Here is a 23,097-nt window from a genome sequence, read left to right as displayed (position 1 = left end):
AACAAGGATTCAGAAGGGGTTGTCCAAATAGTGGGCAACCCCTTTAATGTGTCCAAATTTTGTCTGTTAAAAAAAAACAAACAAGCCCTTTTTCTCTCTGTTACTATTTTGTTGTATAGGATTATTTATCTCCCTTGTAAGTAAGTACATTATTGTCAGTTTTGTAAAAATAACAATTTCAACTATTCATAAACTAATGAATGTGAGCAGAATACATGAAAAAATATTATTTAATTATGCCATTCAATATAAAACATTTGTGCAAAAAACACACTTCCCAAAGTAAACACATACGGTATTTTAAGTTTACTTTTGCTTTAAATAAGGTAATATGAGGGCACATGAGTCGGGACAGGTAGTTCTGTGATTCCATTGGTGAATGTACTGATGTGTGACACAATGAATGAGTGAACACATGAATCAGATGTTACATGACAACACCTGAATACAAGAATAGGTGTGAGCACTGAGGGCAAGTGTAAGGCACTAGATGTTTATGTTGGAGATTTGCTCTAGTTGTCCATCAGTGCACTGTATTAAAAGGTCAGCCAGGCATTTTACCTGCAACCATCGCTGCAGGAGAAAAGTAGTATTACATTGCAGCCATTCATATGAATAGCCATGCATATAATAATACAAGGGCAACTCGAGCCTTGCCAAAATAGGAGCAGCTTGAATGAATAGGACCGGTTGTAAGCTCCTTTAATTAGATCTATGACTTCTTCTTATCACATGCCTTAGCACAAAATGGTTGGTGTTTTAACCTCCTATGGCTGGTGAACCCAATATATAATTTTACTTCTTTCAATAATAAGCCTTATTCTAGAGTGATATGTTTTAAATAGGAGATCACACACATGTGGGTCTTGCCCGGCTGTTTAATTGTTTTTAGCTTTCTCACATGAGCGCTATGCAGGAGCGGACATACCATTTGTGCAACCTGTGCAGTCGCATTGGGGCCTAGGGGTATGTGCACACGGTGCGTTTTTTATGCGGTAAATCCACGCGGAATTGGCACCAAAAACACATTGCAAACGTTATCCCCGCATATTCTACGAGAATTTGGAAGCTCTGTGCACACGATCAGGAATTTTCCTGACAGGATTTCATGTGCATTTAAACAAGCAGCATGTCCATTCTTTGTGCGGATTTGCCTGCGTTTTTCCTATACAATGCATTGGAAAAAAACGCATGGCAAATCTGCAGGCAAAAACGGCAGAAAACGAAAAAAAAAAGCATAAAAAACTAGCAGAATTTCCGCAGCGTTTTTGACGCCAAGAGGTGCAGAAATTTCTGCAAGCAAATACTGATCGTGCGCACATACCCTAAGGTTGCGTGCCCACGTAGCGTTTTTCATGCGTATATGCTGCGGAATTTCTGCAGCGTAAACGCATGTGAAACGCTAGGTAATCCGCTCCCCATGATCCCCAAGGGGATTCCGCAAGTTCAATGCCCATGCTGCGGATTTTTCCGCAGCGTTTATGCTGCGTTCAAAAATCCGCAGCATGTCCATTAATTTTGCGTTTCCGCAAGCGGAATTGCCTTGTGCAATGCATTAAAAAACGCAAGGCAATTCCGCATGTGGAAAACGCACGATAAAGGCACGAAAAACGCGCAATAATCGCGTGCGGAATTCCGCATGCGTTTTCCCGGGAGAGGACTTGCGGAAATGAAGCAGAAATTTTCTGCTTCATTTCTGCAACGTGGGCACATAGCCTTAGAGGTATGGGGCTGTACTTCTACCTCCAAAGCAGGTGGAATTGTGCATTATGACAAGTTACTGAACTGCAAAGGGCCCATATATTGTTCTTGTACAGGGGACCTCTTATATTATTATTATTATTTACTATTATAGCGCCATTCATTCCATGGCGCTTTACATATGAATCTGTGTCTGCCACTGGTGGTGTGTATGCACTGGATGTAGTGACAATGCTGCTTTTCCCATTAGTCCCAATAATCATTAGTTGACAGGTTACATAACCATGCTTCTCTAACTAGACCTAGCATTGCCATGACAGTGAGGTTGCATTCCCACAATGAGAATTTGATGTGTTTTTGAGGCTGTGTATTAAAAAAAAAATTAAAAAAAGAGAGTCTTAGGCTATGTTCACACGTTGCATTTTTTGTAGCGTTTTTTTTTTCTGCAGACAAAACCTGCTCTCTGCAGACAAAAGCAGATTTTTTTCTGAGTTTTTACTGCTTTTTTGTGTGTTTTTCTTTTTTTTTTGCTGCATATTAAGTGTCATTTTATCTAAAGCACATTTAATAAAGTTAGGCTAGTTGGAAAAGTTGTTTCCTCGATCCCAGTGCATGACCTTACATTTATCTATATTGAACTTCAATTGCCATTTCTCCTCCCGAGCCTCCAGCTTCCCTAAGGCTATGTGCCCATGATTCAGAAATGCTCCGGATTTTTCCTGAGTGTTTCTGCATCTCCCTGGCAGAAAAAACGCATGCGGATTATACATGCGGATTGTACATGTGTTTTTTCTGCCAGGGACAAGCGGAAGTGAAGCATTTTGATCATGCGATTTTGCATGCGGGTTGTCAAGCGCTTTCTAAGCCATTTTCGCATGACTTGAAAAGTGCTTGACAACTTGGTCACACTATATAAATCCATGCAACAGGCATGGATTTTATATAGTGTGACCAAGTTAGTTAAAAAAAAGAATATACACTCACCTTCCGATGGCCCCCGATCTCCTTATCCGATGCGTCCGGTCTTCCCGGTGTCTCGCGGTTGTGTAAAAGGACCTTCCATGACGTAATTTAGTCATGTGACAGGTCACGCGACCGCCGACGTCAGCGCTTGCATGACCCGTCACATGACTAAATGAAGTCGCAGCAGGTCCTTTTAGACCATCGAGAGCTGCCGGGGAGCCAGGACGCATCGCTATGGAGACCAGGGGCCATCAGAAGGTAAGTATATTGTAATGTATATTTTTTTATTTTAATTCTTTTTTTTTACAGGTACCATGGTACCCGGGTCTGGAGGAGAGTCTCCTCTTCTCCAAACCCGGGTATCATCCGCACATTGAATCGCTTAATATCCGCATGTGCACATGTAGTCATGTGGATATTAAGCGATTCAATGCAAGTCAATGGCAGCGAAAACACCGCGATTACGCAAAATAATTGGTAGTGCTGCAGATTTTTCCGCAATGATAATCCGCACAGGAAATTTCCGCAGCATGTGCACAGCACACGCGGATTATCATTGGGGAACATGGCAGACCTTCTACCAAGCGTTTTTTAAGCTTTTCTGAAGCGGAATTGCCGCTGCGGAAACGCTTAAAAAAACGCATAGTGGGCACACAGCCTTAGTTTCATTGACCAAAAACCCATGGTTGCATTTTTGCGCTTTCTTATAGTTTTCTATGGGTGAAAAAAGCTGCAAAAAAAGCTGAAAGAATTGACATGCTGCAGATTTCCAATTCAGCTAGGAAAAAAAACAATCGTGTGCATGAGATTTCTGGAATCTCCTAACTTTTTTCTAGTACTGTAAAAGCAGCTTTTAATTTACATAAACGCTGAAAAAACGCTGCAAGAATGCAACATGTAAACATAGCCTTACAGATCCAGCAAAATGATTGGGATTCACATAAATCTCATGCATATTGTGCCTTTTTTTAAGCTGCATATACTGACCTGTGGTGCAATTTTGAGATCTGCAGCCTGTCAATTTCATATCATCTGTGTTTTCAGTGCATATCCACTGCAGAAACGGACTAAAATCACATGTAGTTCATACATATCTGTATCAATAAAGTTTTGGAAAAAAGAAAGCAGCTTTATTTAAAATATAACATACTAAAAGAGACAAAAACCGCAGAGTCAAAAATGCGATAAAGATAAATGGAAAAAAAAACGCAATGAAAAAAAGTTACCTAATTTACATAACAGGTGCAGAAATCGTGAAGAAAATCTGCAACATCAAATATTCATCATGGTAACTTGGCCTGACTATTATCTCTTGTCTGGGCTGTTTTCCCCTCTGGGGCTGCTCTGGCATATAAAGTTATAGGGGATATAAATAAAAAAATAAAATAAAAGTAAAGTCTCCAAAATGACTGATAGTAGATAACTTTGCGATTGTTGGGGGTCTGAACGCTGGAACCCCCACTTATCCCCAGAACTGGGGTTCTGAAGAGTCCTGTGTTAATGAAGCAGTAGTCGATCATGAACATCACCGCTCCATTCATTCTTAATGGAACCGCCAGAGACCAGATGAGCGCATCACAGTCCCATAAGAATGAATGGGGTGGCAGTGCGCATGATCGACCTCTGCTCCATTCACACAGGGATTCAGACTACTGCTGTCACTTTTGCAGCTCTATCTGACAACTTATAGCGGTCGATCATTTGCATACAATTCTATTGTTTCCTTCAATCCAGAGCTACGGGTCTAAACTCTGCTAAACTTTGATTTATAAGTTTTTTCCACTTTTGACATTCCCTATTTGTCAAAAGGATCACCTTGACAATGTGCTGATCGAAAGGGTCTTCTTACAGCTACTGTATAATCTGTAGAGAAACCCACTAGTAATTCATTTTCCTGCAGTGCCACCACAGGTGACCTTAAAGGGGCTGTCCCTTTTCAAAAAATTTCCTTCGAAGGCTGTGATGGCTAACAAACTGAGTATTGCTTACCTTCCACAGGGTTCAGTGACGGCTCTCCGCCGCTGCCAGGTTTTTGTTTTCAGACTGCAGTGCTGCAGCCAATCAGTGAGTACAGTGGCTGGTGCCGTCTACACAGGCAGAACCGCTAACCTCACAGATTACCTGCAGCACTGGCAACGTGACGTCAGCCCTGCAGACAGACAGAGACCGGAGCAGTGCTGGAGAGCTGGGGATGAACCCGGAGACAGTAAGTAATAGTAAGTACCATAATACTCGGCTTGTGTTTTTATACCTACCACAGTCTAGGACAGATCATTTTCTGAAAGAGGACAACTCCTTTAAGAATTACACAGTGTCCATTAAAATCAACTGGATGTCTGTGTACAGCAAAAGACTTATAGACACGTCTTGTATCCACTCACAACTCTATGTAAGACCTCATTCACACGTCAGTATTTTGCATCAGTGTTTGTGTGCCAAAACCAGAAGTGAAACCTATCTACAGAGAAAATTTAATTGAAAGATTGACACCTGTTCTGTGTTTTGAAGGCATCCCTGGTTTTCACATACAAATACTGAAGGGTGAATAAAGATTAATAGATGACAGAGGACCATCTCTGTTAATATAAATATTCCTTAGTTGGCTGTATGGAAAAGGGTTCTCTAAACTAGACTATCCCTTCAAGTTATTCTATAGTGGCAGAGCTTTCTCTTCAGTAAATAGTTGGACCTCATAGGACATATTACATGTAGTTAGTTACACGTATAAGGGGTAATGAATGATAATGAAGTGTTAGTGCTCTTTTCACATACTGCAACATATGCAAAAATATTCATCAAACTCCATGGGCTACTGCACAAAATAAGATACATTCTTTAACGTACGTACCTACAGACAGAGCTAAGGCATCACCTTCTCGACCTATCCCCTGCCTTCGACACTGTTGACAACTCCCTCCTAATATCCTCTCTTTTTTTGGCATCAAAGACCTTGCCCTATCCTGGATCTCCTCATACCTTTCCAACTGCACATTTAGCGTCTCCCACTCCCACGCTACCTCCTCATCCCACCCTCTCTCTGTTATAGTCCCTCAAGGTTCTGTCCTAGGACCCCTACTCTTCTCTATACCCTCGGCCTGGGACAGCTCATAAAGTCCCATGGTTTCCAGTACCATCCGTAAGCTGACGATACTCAGATCTACCTCTCTGGACCAGACATCACCTTTCTGTTGTCCAGAATCCAGAAGTGTCTATCAGCCATATCCTCCTTCTTCTCCTCTCGCTTCCTCAAGTTCAATGTGGACAAATATGAACTCATTATCTTTCCTCCATCTCACGTATCTTCCCCTCCTGATCTGTCTATAACAATAAATTACATCACGCTTTCCCCTGTACCGGTAATACGCTGCCTCAGAGTTACCCTTGACTCTGCCCTGTCCTGCAAATCGCACATCCAAGCTCTCGCCACCTCCAGCTTAAAGCGAACCTGTCATCAGGATTTTGCTAAGTAAACTACAGGCAGTGTCAGGTTGGCGATGTTACACTTTTTAAAATTATACCTGGGTTGATGAAATCCGTCCTGTGGTTGTGGTGTAATCTTTATTTGCAGTTTGGACATAATTAAATTCTGGTGCTCCGGGGCGGCCTGTGTGCGGGGCTTTCTTTGGTGCTCTGTTCTCATATTCATCATTGTGGCTTAAATGACAGTTCACTGATCCTTCAGTGAGCAGCCTTCTATTTTAAATACTGCGCTTCCGCAGTTCACTTTGTAGTCTATAAAAAAAAAAAATGGGCTGCTGCAAAATGGCCGCGGCGAGTGCGAAGTAGCATGTATCGCCAAGCGACAGATGCTAGTGCGCATGCACCATTTTGGTGGGGTTAAAAAATTTTTTCTAAAAGACTACAATTTGAACTGCGGAAGCGCAGTATTTAAAATAGGAGGCAGTTCACTGAAGGATCAGTGAACTGTCATTTAAGCCACAATGATGAATATGAGAAGAGTACTAAAGAAAGCCCTGTCCACAGGCCGCCCCGAAGCACCAGAATCTAATTATCTCCAAACTGCAAATAAAGATTAAACAACAACCACAGGATGACTTTCATCAACCCAAGTATCATTTTAATCAGTGTAACAGCGCCAACCTGACACTGCGTATAGTTTACTTAGCACTATCCTAATGACAGGTTCGCTCTAAAAATATTTCCAGAATCAGTTCTTTCCTAAAACCTCAATCTACTAAACTGCTTGTGCATACCCTGATCATCTCCCGCCTCGAGTACTGCAACATCCTCCTCTGTGGCCTACCTGCTAACACTCTCGTACCTCTCCAGTTCATTCTTAATGCTGCTGCCTGACTAGTTCATATCTCTCCTCGCTACTCCTCTGCTTCCCCCCTCATCTCTCTCCTCGCTACTTCTCTGCATCTCCCCTTTGCAAACCCCTTCATAGGCTCCCAATTGCTCAGCGTATCCAGTTCAAACTACTAACACTGACCTACAAAGCCATCCATAACCTCTCTCCTCCATACATCTCCGAACTAATCTCCCGATATCTTCCCTCACGTAATCTCCGGCCCTCCCAAGACCTCCTTCTCTCCTCCACACTTATTCGCTCCTCACCCAATTGCCTCCAAGACTTCTACCGAATATCCCCCATCCTCTGGAATTCTGTGCCTCAACACGTCCGATTATCTGCCACATTCAGATCCTTCAGATGCAACCTGAAAGCCCTTCTCTTCAAGAAAGCCTTCAGCCTGCAATGGCCCCACTGTCATCTCACCACCACTGGAGCTACTGCAACCCCCCAACTTACTGTCTCCTTCCCCATCATCCAGTAGAATGTAAGCCCGCAAGGGCAGGTCCTCTTCCCTTTGTACCAGTCTGTCATTGTTAGTTTGTTTACTGTAAGTGATATCTGTATTTTGTATGTAACCCCTTCTCATGTACAGCACCATGGAATCAATGGTGCCATATGAATAAATAATAATAACGTAGTAACTTTAAAAAAATAATGTGATACAAATTAATTAAACACTTCCATTTCATAAAATGTAAATTTTCTTACATCTAGCACTTTGTAAAATGTATCCTCTTACTTTGGACACAGTTGATATAAACCATGTAAGAGCTGGAGGGCAAATGTAAACCCAGCTGCGGAGCAAAGTCACTCACAACTACATTTGTTTTTAGTGAAATGTTCTCTGCAGCTTTTGGGCCTTTTCTTAATGGAGGTTTGAAATCGTAAAGCTCAGACATCCTCACTGGACAAGCGGGACTGTCATATTCTATATAACATATATGCTAATCTCAGCTGATTCAAGGGACCTGACCTACTTCTAAGTTAATAGATCAGCAAATATCACTCTATGTAAAGGAAGCGAAATCACATTGTGACCCTCTGTTTTATTAATGAAGGATATGTCATAGAGAACTGTGTGAAATAATTATTCATGTACAAGGGGGTATTCCTCTGGAATTTGTAAGATAGAAGTTTTCTTGCCCTACTTTTGAAACTATGGTGATTCAGATAACCACTTCTGCAGCGCTGCTTTGTACCATGCAGTTTATTAAAATCTTGACAACTGGAATCCATTAACGTGAAAAAGCCACGTCTTGTATGTTTATCTTTTCTGGGTAGGCCGCTGCTTACTCTCTAGAGACAGTAAGGCCTCATTCAGATGTATGATTTTTTTTAATGTATGGGAAAGTCAGACCGATTATGCTGATCAGAGTTTCATCAGAATGTGGCCCGAGTGTAATCAGATTTTCTCGCATGTGAAATTAAAAAGAAAATTCTCCACCTTCTCCATTTTGACAGTCTGTGAAAATCAGACTGCACTCGGGTGTCATCTGGGTTTGGTTCAATTTTTTCACAGACCCATTGGCTTGCATTGCCAATTTTGATCCGATTCTCGCATCAAAATCACAGACATGTGAATGCCCCCATAAACTATACACAGGTATTTGTGCTATCCGTGAAATACAAGGATAGCACTCATATGCAAAAAAACCGGATGTATGAATGAGGCCTCAGGCTGCGTTCACACGCTGCTGCCAAGGTACAGCCAAAAACCAGCGCCACAGTCTTTACTCTGCTCCCCAACATAATCACAAGGCTGATTGTAATTGGCACGGAATTTTGCAGGTGAACCAGCTGTTACAAAATTAAGTGTGAATACAGCCTTAGACTAGCCAAATGCTAAGTTTATGATCAAACACAAGGCGACTTTCTCAAATGTATGCTGAATTTTTCTTCAAAATAATCTCACCATCAACACCACATTAAAAAAACAGATCACAAATATACTAAAAAAAAATTCCAACATGACTCCATCATCAATTTCTTGGCACACAATAGTAGCTGCAGCAATATCCTGGCATTTCCAACACAATATGCAAGATAATTCGCATGATTTGGTGTAGATTTTATGCTGTGGATTTTCACTCATTAAGGCCTGATAATCTCATACATACGCTAAAGAGAGTATTCGTAGTGCAAATTGACTGGCACTGTAGCTATCTATATCTGCCGCGTCAGTTTCTGCTGGGGATGTTATCTGTGATACCACCTTTTGCAATGCAAAGGGTAACTTGTGCGCTTCAATTTTCACAAATTTACAATGAAATCCAAAGTGGTATTTACTGCTGCGGAGCTCATGACAGAAAACATGTCCCATGGCAGGTCTACTTAAGGTAAAATTCAATATAACGTGAATTTGTAGAGATGCATTTAAAATGTTCAATCATCTGGTTTGAGGAGCACGAGGATCTGAAACAAGCTCAGAGTAGACAAAAAAAGAATCATTGGGCCTACGTTTCAAGTTCATTATAAAGTGTGGTTGTGAACTTGGAGCAAAAAACTTAAGGTGCCGTCCTCCAAGTTAGGTCCTACATATATATAGGATCTTTTGAAATCCTAAACCCTGTATCTTTCCGTTTGCAGCTGGTTTCCACCTTCAGAATTCCTAATGTGTTTCACAAATCCCTGCTGAAAGTGTGTAATTCTCCTGTACATTCAGAGTTCTGCCTCCTCCAGTGATGGTCAAGGGGAATGTGGAACATGAAGTTCATGAACAACTTGATTCCCATTGGACTAAGGGATATTCGCTCTATCAGGTGTATTGGTGTGTTATGGTCCCAAGGAAAGGTCTTGGGTTTCAGCTAATACCTTCAATATAATTGAAAAGTTTAATCTCCAGTTTCCTCATAAACCAGTTCCCAAGGATCCAGAAACCCCTAATAATAGGAGAATACCGTTACAGACTTACCTGTCCTCGTTCTCACATGAGCTGCCTCAGCTGTTAGACATTACACCCCATTTCCGTAGGCGGCATGGACAGCAGGGAGGGCGGTGATGACATCAGTGCATTTGCTCAAATTGTGACAATGTTGAAGGGGGAGGGCATCCCAACATGCCAAGCGGAGTGAACCCCACTCAGACATTAATATTAAACTTGTTAAACATGTTATAAAGATTCTGCTATAGGCAAATCAGTGGGGAGGATGTGAGGGGTGGTCAGCTGTCCGATGACAGGAGAGATTGGGAGGCCAATATGGGTGCACAGTGCCCTTTTTTAATATTCCCATTTGACACCTGTCTCTTGCCACTTATTCCACTGTTCACACCCCTTCTGGTGCACTTTTATGGAATACTGATCCCACTGAGCTTTTCAGTTACTCTCTTAATTATAGTTTGGTCTCGGGACTGTTTATTTTTTTTACCTTACATCTTTGCCTAACCCTGTGGTCTTATACCTGGCTAATGCCAGATGACCCTTCTGATATCCGATTCTGTCACTGTCCTTGTCTTTCAGCTTGCTGACACCTCTTCTCTCATCTTGCTCCACTGGCGAGCAGCTACTCCATGTACACAACCCAGGGGCCTCTGCAGTAAAATCCAGATACCTGCACAGGGGTGAAAAGGTGAGCACCGGACCGCCTCCTGAACCTGCTAAGAGGAGTGGCTCCCACCAAGTCTGTCTGTGGTAGCCCATTTGAGTTGACAGATTTATAACAGGCATCATATGACCAGAAGATAAGAATGTGGGTTCCAATTCACTTTATCATTAAAAAAAAATGACAGTCAATTTTACAATCACTTGGCAGCCAAGAATTCTCAGAGCTGGGCTAGTTAAGGCCGATGGATGAACTCACTGTAATCTGTATAGTAATCACATTAATGATAAGTGACATTGACCCTGGATTTTACATCCGATTCAACCACTCCAAAGACATACTGATAGGGAATTTACATTGTGAGCACCAATGGTGACAGCAATGATGATGTCTGAAAAGCGCTGTGGAATATGATATAAAAACATACAATACTGACTATTACACTAAAGAAATCTATAGGGTAAGACAAATTCAAGCAAATTAAAAAATCTATTGGATATGTTTAAAGCTTTAATTTAACCTTAAATGGAAAATGATGCATCTTAGGGTCAAGTTAATTCAAGGTTAATCTGCAACTTTACCTTGGTGGTCGTAGAAAATTGTTTAGTTTGAAACTAATGAATGAAAAATCTATTGTTTATTGTTCAGCCTGTAGGTATATTATTACATATAACTCAGAATCACGGATAGATGTAAGGTTGAAACTAAAAATGCAAAAAATGTATATATAAAATTCTATTAACGCTATGTACAGAAATTTAAACATGGCAAAATTAATGTCTTCTGTTCTACAATTTGAAATTGTTCTGCTCCCTGCATCCTTCCAGCGTGTTACGACTGCTCCGGGATGCTTCCCTGTGGCATTTAGAGGCCTAACCTGCTCAGCAGTCCAGCCTTTCAGCTGCTCTTACTGAAGTACCATAGAGATAACAGTCTCCTCCTACTGAAATCTGCTTCCATAAACCTATTTCTCATAGGTATAGATAGGAAGTCGGTCCTGTGGCAGCAGAATATAGCAATAGTCTGGGTGCTCCACAGCGATTTCTCAGATGTTATCTACAAGAGACTAGACAATGTGAGAGTGACCATGAAGAATAATTGTGATGATACGTGCTGATCCCCGACAGTCACGTCTTCTCATACATTATCTAGGTATGCATCTTAAAGATTACTCTCAAAGTGAGAATCTAATAGAGATGCTGCTTAGTCCAAATGGGAGAGACAGTATCAGGCATAAGTTTGCAACCTGGAGCTTTCCAGGTGTCCTGAAACTACAGCTCCCAGCATGTCTTGACAGTTCCAGGCTAGGAGTTGTAGTAGTTTTACAACATTTGGAAAGCTATTGGATGCAGATTAGTGGTTAAAAGCGTATTGGAAGTCAGAGAGAGCTCACACTGGGAGGGTGGCTGGTGTATGGGGGCCTTTATAGCTATCCTTCTTTTATGCCTAGATTGATCTAAAATTACTTTTTGCTCTTTTCATAGAGGTGCAGAATATTATAGGGTCACTGATTCAATTCTATATACATGTTCATGAAATACCAGGAAAGGATTATCTGACATTAAATAAAAATCATCACAATACTTAAGAAAAAGAGAATGTATCATTCATAGAGAAAAGCATCACATCTCAGATATCCATAATTGTGCTGTGCCTCCTGTGGGGTTAGAGCTGTCAGCAAATGGTCCTAAAAAGCCCAAAAATAGACTCATCTATAGAAACAATAATGTATAAAATTAAGACCCAGGTTTGTTACATTTTCTTCCAAAATGACAGAAATAGCCCCTGCCTCTTCCTTGTCATGGTGAGGTCACAATCCACTATTTTTAAACAGAATCACAGAGGGTTTGAGTTACAAGGTTTATAAATATAAGACAGTCAGCAGCCCCTCCAACATGTCATATAGCCCCTGCATTTCATAGACGAAGGGAAGAGAAGATGGTACTTACCGCAGAGTCTGCATTCTGCACCCAGTGCACCAGCAGCACCAAGGCTAGGACAGTGAAACTGTGCAAATGCCCCAACCTCATTCTTCAAGTACCCCCTGAAAAGTCTTAACACCGGCTCCAATTACAAGACAAAGACTGAGGATCTGACATATTATGCTAAATGCCCAGGCAGAGGAGGAGATGCGGCAACACACAGTGAGCAGGGGCCACCCCGGACCTGGGCTACTACTGCTGCCTTCTGCAAAGAACTGCAAAACTTTTTTTCCTAGTGAAGTTAGTAGGCGCACTATTTTCTCATAAATCCCTCCGCGTCAGCATCTCCCCTAGGCTAAAGAAACCTGCTGCTCACTGATAGCTGCGGCCTCTCTACAGCCTTTTCACAAAAATAATGGAGAGACTCCTTAGATTTTTTTTCCCCTCTGGTGATAGTGACCCCAGCCTCCTGCTACATCCCACCCACTCCCAACACCCACTCCCGCCCACTGTCTTATAAAGACACTGCATGCCATTTCCAGAGAGGGAACTTTTTTTTGTCTGCGGAGGGACCTGAACCTGTAATTGAAAACTAATATTTGTCTTTTACTGAGCAATCTGTGGAATAAACAGGTTAGAAGAAGCTGCCAAAGTGGTAGTGGTGCCCCACATATGCCCTGCCCCTGCCATGTCTGTGCATAAAATGTGGCATTTATACCTTACACATGCCCTGCTCATGCCATGTCTGGGCATATAATGTGGCATTTATACCCCCCTCATGCCCTGTTCCTGCCAATCTCTATGCATGAAATGTGCTCACCTTTAAATATAATGTAGTTTCTATATCCCCTCTCATGCCCTGCTCCTGCCATATCTGTGCATGCAATGTGGCATTTATACCCCTCTCATAATGCCCTGCTCCTGCCATGTCTGTACATACAATGTGGCAGTTATCCCCTCTCATGCCCAGCTCCTGCCATGTCTGTACATACAATGTGGCACTTCTGCCCCTCTCATGCCCTGCTCCTGCCATGTCTGTGCATACAATGTGGCAGCTATGCCCTCTCATGCCATGCTCCTGCCATGTCTGTACATACAATGTGGCAGTTATACCCTCTCATTCCCTGCTCCAGCAATGTCTGTACATACAATGTGGCAGTTATGCCCTCTCATGCCCTGCTCCTGCCATGTCTGTACATATAATGTGGCAGTTAGACCCTCTCATGCCCTGCTCCTGCTATGTCTGTACATACAATGTGGCAGTTTTTCCCTCTCATGCCCTGCTCCTGCCTTGTCTGTGCATACAATGTGGCAGTTATGCCCCTCTCATGCTCTGCTCCTGCCATGTCTGTACATACAATGTGGCAGTTATACCCTCTCATGCCCTGCTCCTGCCTTGTCTGTGCATACAATGTGGCAGTTATACCCTCTCATCCCCTGCTCCTGCCATGTCTGTACATACAATGTGGCAGTTAGACCCTCTCATGCCCTGCTCCTGCCATGTCTGTACATACAATGTGGCAGTTATGCCCCTCTCATGCCCTGCTCCTGCCTTGTCTGTGCATACAATGTGGCACTTCTGCCCCTCTCATGCCCTGTTTCTGCCATGTCTGTACATACAATGTGGCAGTTATCCCCTCTCATGCCCAGCTCCTGCCATGTCTGTACATACAATGTGGCACTTCTGCCCCTCTCATGCCCTGCTCCTGCCATGTCTGTGCATACAATGTGGCAGCTATGCCCTCTCATGCCATGCTCCTGCCATGTCTGTACATACAATGTGGCAGTTATACCCTCTCATTCCCTGCTCCAGCAATGTCTGTACATACAATGTGGCAGTTATGCCCTCTCATGCCCTGCTCCTGCCATGTCTGTACATATAATGTGGCAGTTATGCCCTCTCATGCCCTGCTCCTGCAATGTCTGTACATACAATGGGGCAGTTATGCCCTCTCATGCCCTGCTCCTGCCATGTCTGTACATATAATGGGGCAGTTATGCCCTCTCATGCCCTGCTTCTGTCATGTCTGTACATACAATGTGGCAGTTTTTCCCTCTCATGCCCTGCTCCTGCCATGTCTGTACATACAATGTGGCAGTTTTTCCCTCTCATGCCCTGCTCCTGCCTTGTCTGTGCATACAGTGTGGCAGTTATGCCCCTCTCATGCTCTGCTCCTGCCATGTCTGTACATACAATGTGGCAGTTATACCCTCTCATGCCCTGCTCCTGCCTTGTCTGTGCATACAATGTGGCAGTTATACCCTCTCATCCCCTGCTCCTGCCATGTCTGTACATACAATGTGGCAGTTAGACCCTCTCATGCCCTGCTCCTGCCATGTCTGTACATACAATGTGGCAGTTATGCCCCTCTCATGCCCTGCTCCTGCCTTGTCTGTGCATACAATGTGGCACTTCTGCCCCTCTCATGCCCTGTTTCTGCCATGTCTGTACATACAATGTGGCAGTTATACCCTCTCATGCCCTGCTCCTGCCTTGTCTGTGCATACAATGTGGTAGTTATACCCTCTCATGCCCAGCTCCTGCCATATCTGTACATAAAATGTGGCAGTTATGCCCTCTCATGCCCTGCTCCTGCCATAGCTGTGCATATGTGGCAGTTATGCCCTTTCATGCCCTGCTCCTGCCATGTCTGTACATACAATGTCGCAGTTATACCCTCTCATGCCCTGCTCCTGCCATGTCTGTACATACAATGTGGCAGTTATGCCCTGCTCCTGCTATGTCTGTGCATACAATATGGCAGTTATGCCCTCTCATGCCCTGCTCCTGCCATAGCTGTACATATAATGTGGCAGTTATGCCCTGTCATGCCCTGCTCCTGCCATGTCTGTACATACAATGTGGCAGTTATACCCTCTCATGCCCTGCTCCTGCCATGTCTGTACATACAATGTGGCAGTTATGCCCTGCTCCTGCTATGTCTGTGCATACAATGTGGCAGTCATGCCCTCTCATGCCCTGCTCCTGCCATATCTGTACATACAATGTGGCAGTTATGCCCTCTCATGCCCTGCTCCTGCCATGTCTGTGCATACAATGTGGCAGTTATGCCCTCTCATGCCCTGCTCCTGCCATGTCAGTACATACAATGTGGCAGTTATGTCCTGCTCCTGCTATGTCTGTGCATACAATGTGGCAGTTATGCCCTCTCATGCCCTGCTCCTGCCATGTCTGTACATACAATGTGGCAGTTATGCCCTCTCATGCCCTGCTCCTGCCATGTCTGTACATACAATGTGGCAGTTATGCCCTCTCATGCCCTGCGCCTGCCATGTCTGTGCATACAATGTGGCAGTTATGCCCTCTCATGCCCTGCGCCTGCCATGTCTGTGCATACAATGTGGCAGTTATGCCCTCTCATGCCCTGCGCCTGCCATGTCTGTGCATACAATGTGGCAGTTATGCCCTCTCATGCCCTGCTCCTGCCATGTCTGTACATACAATGTGGCAGTTATGCCCTCTCATGCCCTGCTCCTGCCATGTCTGTACATACAATGTGGCAGTTATGCCCTCTCATGCCCTGCTCCTGCCATGTCTGTACATACAATGTGGCAGTTATGCCCTCTCATGCCCTGCGCCTGCCATGTCTGTGCATACAATGTGGCAGTTATGCCCTCTCATGCCCTGCGCCTGCCATGTCTGTGCATACAATGTGGCAGTTATGCCCTCTCATGCCCTGCGCCTGCCATGTCTGTGCATACAATGTGGCAGTTATGCCCTCTCATGCCCTGCTCCTGCCATGTCTGTACATACAATGTGGCAGTTATGCCCTCTCATGCCCTGCTCCTGCCATGTCTGTACATACAATGTGGCAGTTATGCCCTCTCATGCCCTTCTCCTGCCATGTCTGTGCATACAATGTGGCAGTTATGCCCTCTCATGCCCTGCTCCTGCCATGTCTGTGCATACAATGTGGCAGTTATGCCCTCTCATGCCCTGCGCCTGCTATGTCTGTACATACAATGTGGCAGTTATGCCCTCTCATGCCCTGCTCCTGCCATGTCTGTACATACAATGTGGCAGTTATGCCCTCTCATGCCCTGCTCCTGCCATGTCTGCGCATACAATGTGGCAGTTATGCCCTCTCATGCCCTGCTCCTGCCATGTCTGCGCATACAATGTGGCAGTTATGCCCTCTCATGCCCTGCTCCTGCCATGTCTGTACATACAATGTGGCAGTTATGCCCTCTCATGCCCTGCTCCTGCCATGTCTGTACATACAATGTGGCAGTTATGCCCTCTCATGCCCTGCGCCTGCTATGTCTGTACATACAATGTGGCAGTTATGCCCTCTCATGCCCTGCTCCTGCCATGTCTGCGCATACAATGTGGCAGTTATGCCCTCTCATGCCCTGCTCCTGCCATGTCTGCGCATACAATGTGGCAGTTATGCCCTCTCATGCCCTGCTCCTGCCATGTCTGTACATACAATGTGGCAGTTATGCCCTCTCATGCCCTGCTCCTGCCATGTCTGTACATACAATGTGGCAGTTATGCCCTCTCATGCCCTGCTCCTGCCATGTCTGTACATACAATGTGCAGGACACCTGCAGTAACATCGCTACATGGAGAACTCTAGGACTTAGTGTAACCTGCACTGTAACTCACCCCATTATAATTAGCTAGATGAGAGTTGCCAGCTTTGTGGGGTGATTTCTATGGCGACATTGCTATATGTGCCCTATACTGTCCCTTATTTCCTATGAGGGCAGCAGTCTCCTCAGCCTTCCCCAAATCCTGTCAGAGCTGTGATTGACAGCCCCGGCCCCGCCCCCTCCTCCATGCCTAACCTCAGCCTGCCCGTACAGTGTATGGAAGCAAGCCGTGCTCCGAGCTGAGGCGAGTAAGAGTACTCTCCTTCCTCAGCTCCGTGTCCCGACCCGTGCGGGAAATCTGCCCTTCCTCCCCACAGCCCGCTGCGTATTAACCCCCTGTATCCGTATTCTCTTTCTTGCAGTTCTCCCCCTGGGACACCCCCGCTAGACTAACTTTTCCGAGTTCTGTGAAGACGCTTTCAATGAGCCCCCGGGAGAGACCACTGTAGCTGCAAGAAGAAAGCGGGGGAGGCTGGCTGCCAGTCAGTGACTAGGAGATGAGGGCACGGTGAGTACTGTTGTTGCTTTCCTGGGCATTACTTCTCTGTGTGCCCAGGTGAGGGTGGGGGGCGCCACCATGGTGTGAGCCCCAGGTGCAATAATACTGCAATGTGTTTCACTTGCAGAATTTGCCTGCTGGTGTTTGCTGCCTGCTTTGCTGCGGATTTAGTGCAAGCGGTGAGTCCATGTTTTGTAGTCTGTCCCTCATTAGAGGCACCTATGATATGTCCTGATGACCCTGGGACCCTCTTTACTCCCCCCTGTCCATGAATGAAGGGGTGAAACGTCTCCGCACTGCTGTATGTACAACCTGGGATGTGTCCTGTGTAGCTGCGTTGGGTGGGATATTACTTGTCTGCAATTGTCGTTTTATACTTATAGGAACGGAAAAAAATAATTCAGCTAAAAAAAGAATTAAAATAAAATTTAATTAAAAAAAATAATTAAAACATTATTCAACTAAAAAAAAAATAATTCAAAATAATTCAACTTAAAAAAAAAAAAAAAGATGTAAAAATAATCTTTAAATTCTGCATAATTTTTCTAAACCTTTGGGTGCAGTTTTGGTTTCTTTTGGCACGTCCTTGTGCAGAATTAACACTATACTGCACTCTTATATTTTCTATTATCTATGGACAGTTCCCTACTTTGACAATTGCTAAAAAAAAATCCAGGACAGACGGCAAATTCAGTAGTAGACAATGTTAAATCCCATTTATGAGATGCTGCCTCCCCTGCTATGATCAGTACACTAGATTGCACATATATTAATATTCTGATATTAATCACAGACACTGATATTATTAATATGAGCCGGCCGCTATTATTAAATATTTATTCACTGTTATATCTAACCATGTAAATGATAGACAGTACCTATTTCACATACAGGCACCATAGCTATAGGTTATGCACTTGTATATTATGAATGCTGCAACTATTTAATTGCTAATTATTCAAAGATCAACATGCATCTTGATTTAGGTTTGGGTTTTGTTCACGTTTTGTTGTCATGCATCTGTAATGGATCGAGTATTAAAGAACTAGATTCTTTACACACTGAGCAAAAACAGATGCAAAATGAAAACCAGAGTTTCCATTTTTTACATTTTTTTTAAAAAGTGTCCGTGTTTAAAAAAAAATTGATCTTTTTTAAAAAAAAGTCATTTTGGTTTCCGTTTTGTACCCGTTTTTATTCCGTTTGCAATGGAATAGTTTTAATAGAGGTGTCGCTGGAGACGTCCAGTGTTCTGGACGTGAGCAGTGCTAAAAAAAACGGATCCATTAACGGATGACCATCCATCATTATCCATTTACCATAGACTTCATTGTTAAAAGAAAATACGTAGATCCAGTTGTTTTCCGGGTTTTTGGCCAGACAAAAAAAGTTATGGAGACTGTGATTTTTGATCCAGCTATAAAACGGATTGCATATGGAAAGAAGTTGAAGACACTTTAGGACATTTCTGTCCCCTTTCAAATGATTGGATACTGTTAGTGCAACATTTTATTTCCATTTTTGTCATTCCAAACTGGATCCAAAACCAGAAATAACTACTAGACATGTGAGCATAGCCTAACTCTCATGGTGCCATGATGAAATATCCTTGTTTCTGCTCTGCAGTGTGTGACATGTAAGTAGTTAATTTTTGATCATTATGTAAGTAGCTATTCTCATTCTTAGTCCTTCCTCCATACATGAAAAAAAAAATTCCAGTATGACTATTCAGTTCCACCGGTGCAGAACTAAGTTTAGTACAGAGCATCACTGTCCAACAAATGCAGAACCACATAGTTAAAGGGAATCTGTCACCAGGTTTTTGCTACCTCATCTCAGAGTAGCATAATATAGGAAAAGAGACCCTGATGCCAGCAATGTATCACTTAGTTTACTGGGTGCAGCAGTTGTGACACAATCAGAGTTTTTAAATGTAGAATGCAGCAGAGCTGAGAAAGCTAACTCCGCCCACTCCAGCTCTGTATGCACATTGTCTATAGACAATGAGGTGCTAATCATATGAGGGGGCGGAGTCAAACCAATGTTCGCATGCCAGCTAGTCACAACAATGATAATGTCCTGGTGATAAAACCTTCACTGTAAGTAATAACAGTACACAGCTTGTTAAGTGACACATCATTGAAATCTGTGTTTTAACCTTTACCTCATGCTGTCCTCAGATTACACAGCAAAAGCCTGGTGACAGCTTCCCTTTAAAGAGAACCTGTCAGCACGATTTTGCAAAAGTAAAGTCATGGCCATAATGACACTGTTATACAGATTAAATTGATAACATTAGTGAAGAAATCTGTGGTTCTTCGTTAATCCTATTTGAAGTTTTTGGGTAATAAGATTTAGGTGCACAGGGGACCGTGGGTAGGGTCTTTGGCTCCTGCCCCGGGCCCCTCCACCTGCCTCTAGTGTCTCAATGGGTCACCTACATTCTGTTTGAAATTTTGCACCGGCGCCATCCTTGCCACAGGGAGGGGGGGGGGGGGGGCATATGCAGATTTACTTCCTGGTGGTCTTTAATAAAATGGCGCTGGTGGCAGCGCTTTCACAGGTTGCTTTGCTGCCAGTCTTCAATAAAATGGCGTCAGTGGAGGCGCATGCGCAGATTGAGATTTTAGCTCAATTACTTCCTGCAGACATGTCATTGAGACAAACTCTCAATCTACTCCTGTGCCAAAACCGGCGTCATTTTATTGAAGACCACTGGGAAATCATTCTGCTCATGTACAGCCTGCGGCATGTGCATTGGCACAAAATTTCAAACAGGATGCAGGTGACTCACGAGGCAGTGACCTGTCATTCAGACATTATAAGCAGGCGGAGGCACTGGGGCAGGAGCCAAAGACCCTACCCACAGTCCCGCCCCTGTGCACCTAAATCTTATTACCCAAAGACTTCAAATGCGGATTACAGACAGCAATGCAGTTATCTACATTAAAGGTATCTATTTAATCTTTACAACAGCGCCATTATGGCCATACCTTTACTTTATCTTCATGAATCATGCTGACAGGCTCTCTTTATGATGTGCAGTCAACAAATCTAAACTGGCACTACTCTTCTTCTAGTTACAGCAGATGAAGCTCAAAGGTATTAACCAATCCCATATTTATTGGTCTCAAATTATGTTTCAAGACAAGGTTCCTTCATCAGGTACAGTAAAAAATACAGTAGACAACATACTAGGGGTTGAGCCAGGCGTTATCTGAAGTGTTGTTCCACTATCTTGATATTGATAACTGACTTTCACCGATCTGATATTGACAACCCATCCTAATAAAGGTCATCAATAACAAAGTAGCAGACATGGTAAAAAATGACTAAAAAAGAACAAAAGCAACCAATGGCTAAAACTAATTACGAAATGTGGGAATTAGGTAAAGCTGGGTGTATGTGCCCGGAAAGCTGGATAGTGTTTGACCAATAACCACAGCTGATACTGTGCAGGGTTAGCTAAAGATGTGTATTGTGGACCAATAACCACAGCCGATACTGGGCGTGGTTAGCTAAAGATGTGTATTGTGGACCAACAACCACAGCCGATACTGTGGCACAATATAGATCCCCATGGTAGTTCCATGCACCTGAATTGTGATTTTGAAAGCGAACATCATGGCCCTGATTAATCAAATCAGAAAATCTGGTGGAAAACATTTTGGTAATTTGTAAAACTTTAGCACAACTTGAGGTTGCACAACATTTTTGCGACTTTTGTCGTTTCCACTTCAGTTTTACCCATCTCTACCAAAATGGGTGGAGCAGGGACAGAAGATGAAAAATAAAATATTATTTTTTTTGTTTAGTTAGTTAGGCCTGTTATTTTGTTACTATGACTAATATAGTCCTAGATAAACCCTGTCTCAGCACACACAAAAAAAAACACTTTAAGGGTTTTTTTTGGGAAAAACCTCTGTATCACAGTTGCAGTTTTTTTTTTAAACAATCTTTGCTTTACTCCCCCTCTCCGGGTCAAGTCTCCTCTGATGTTCCCAATATTGTCATAGTCTGCAACGCTGACGTCACATCAACCACTGCAGCCAATAACTGAGCTCAGTGGCTCTGTGCAGCGCGTGTGGACATCGCAGTCACTGGGTGCAGCGCTGTGGACGTGACAGGAGGAAGTGTTGAATTCCAGCCCGTCTGATCACTCTTTTACTGTTGAAAGCTGGATAGTGTTTGACCAATAACCACAGCCGATACTGTGCATGGTTAGCTAAAGATGTGTAGTGTGGACCAATAACTACAGCCGATACTGTGCAGGGTTAGCTAAAGATGTGTAGTGTGGACCAATAACCACAGCTGATACTGGGCATGGTTAGATAAAGATGTGTAGTGTGGACCAACAACCACAGCCGATACTGGGCATGGTTAGCTAAAGATGTGTATTGTGGACTACAACCACAGCCGATACTGGGCATGGTTAGCTAAAGATGTGTAGTGTGGACCAACAACCACAGCTGATACTGGGCATGGTTAGCTAAAGATGTGTAGTGTGGACCAACAACCACAGCCGATACTGGGCATGGTTAGCTAAAGATGTGTAGTGTGGACCAACAACCACAGCTGATACTGGGCATGGTTAGCTAAAGATGTGTAGTGTGGACCAACAACCACAGCTGATACTGGGCATGGTTAGCTAAAGATGTGTAGTGTGGACCAACAACCACAGCCGATACTGGGCATGGTTAGCTAAAGATGTGTATTGTGGACCAATAACCACAGCCGATACTGGGCATGGTTAGCTAAAGATGTGTATTGTGGACCACAACCACAGCCGATACTGGGCATGGTTAGCTCAAGATGTCTATTGTGGACCACAACCACAGCCGATACTGGGCATGGTTAGCTAAAGATGTGTATTGTGGACCACAACCACAGCCGATACTGGGCATGGTTAGCTAAAGATGTGTATTGTGGACCACAACCACAGCCGATACTGGGCATGGTTAGCTAAAGATGTTTATTGTGGACCAATAATGAGAGTTGATTGCGGAATGTTGTTAAGAAGAGATGTGCAGTGTGGACCCATAGCCACCGCTGATTACTGGCCATGGTGAGTTAAAGATGGTTAGTGTGGACCAATAAACATCATGGAAAAAAGGCAGCCTTATTTACCAACTTCAGGTCACAATACCAAAGCTTGCGTTTCTTTGGTATTGTGACCTGGTGTTGGTAAGTAAGGCTGCTTTTTTCTGTGATGTTTTTTTGAATTTTATTTCCTTTTTGGTAAATTGTTAGTGTGGACCAATAACCACAGCTAAATACTAGGCATAGTTTAGAAAAGATGGATAGTTTGGATCGATAACAACAGATGATTATTGGGTGATAGGAGAGATGAATGTCTGGGCACCTACTCCTTCAGTGACAGTGTGTGCTCTGCTCTTGCAGGATCAGTTTGTACACACCGCTGAGTTTTCAGTTCAGGCAGCGCTGTCAGTCAGCAAAGGAGGACGGGCAGAATGGTGTAGTGAGGGTGTTAAACCATGCTAAGGGTGCACCGAGCACCACTGGCGGACATAGACTGAAAAG

The 23,097-nt window shown here is 43.6% G+C and overlaps 2 protein-coding genes across 4 annotated transcripts in view; one reads left to right on the top strand and one right to left on the bottom strand.

Moving 5' to 3' along the window:
• COL4A5 (collagen type IV alpha 5 chain) overlaps positions 1 to 12,899 on the bottom strand; it is a 231,967-nt gene extending 219,068 nt beyond the window's left edge. Inside the window, exon 1 of the mRNA XM_073641114.1 lies at positions 12,468 to 12,899. Within this exon, the coding sequence (XP_073497215.1) occupies positions 12,468 to 12,548 (81 nt within the window). The 5' untranslated portion in view covers positions 12,549 to 12,899. The remainder of the gene's footprint in view (positions 1 to 12,467) is intronic.
• Positions 12,900 to 17,203: 4,304 nt separating this feature from the next.
• COL4A6 (collagen type IV alpha 6 chain) overlaps positions 17,204 to 23,097 on the top strand; it is a 276,656-nt gene continuing 270,762 nt past the window's right edge. For 2 of the 3 annotated variants that reach the window (XM_073641113.1, XM_073641111.1), the window contains exons 1-3: positions 17,205 to 17,301; positions 17,420 to 17,565; positions 17,684 to 17,735. In XM_073641113.1, the coding sequence (XP_073497214.1) occupies positions 17,555 to 17,565; positions 17,684 to 17,735 (63 nt within the window). In that variant the 5' untranslated portion in view covers positions 17,205 to 17,301; positions 17,420 to 17,554. Of the gene's footprint in view, positions 17,306 to 17,419; positions 17,566 to 17,683; positions 17,736 to 23,097 lie in introns of all 3 variants that reach the window. The other variant, XM_073641112.1, reaches the window with a different exon arrangement.

Source organism: Phyllobates terribilis, unplaced genomic scaffold, assembly GCF_046119375.1.
Source record: "Phyllobates terribilis strain yellow unplaced genomic scaffold, ASM4611937v1 Scaffold_7__3_contigs__length_470593459, whole genome shotgun sequence".
Classification (NCBI taxonomy): domain Eukaryota; kingdom Metazoa; phylum Chordata; class Amphibia; order Anura; family Dendrobatidae; genus Phyllobates; species Phyllobates terribilis.
The sequence above is the reverse complement of the archived record's forward strand: the minus strand, read 5'-3'. Positions and strand labels throughout refer to the sequence as shown.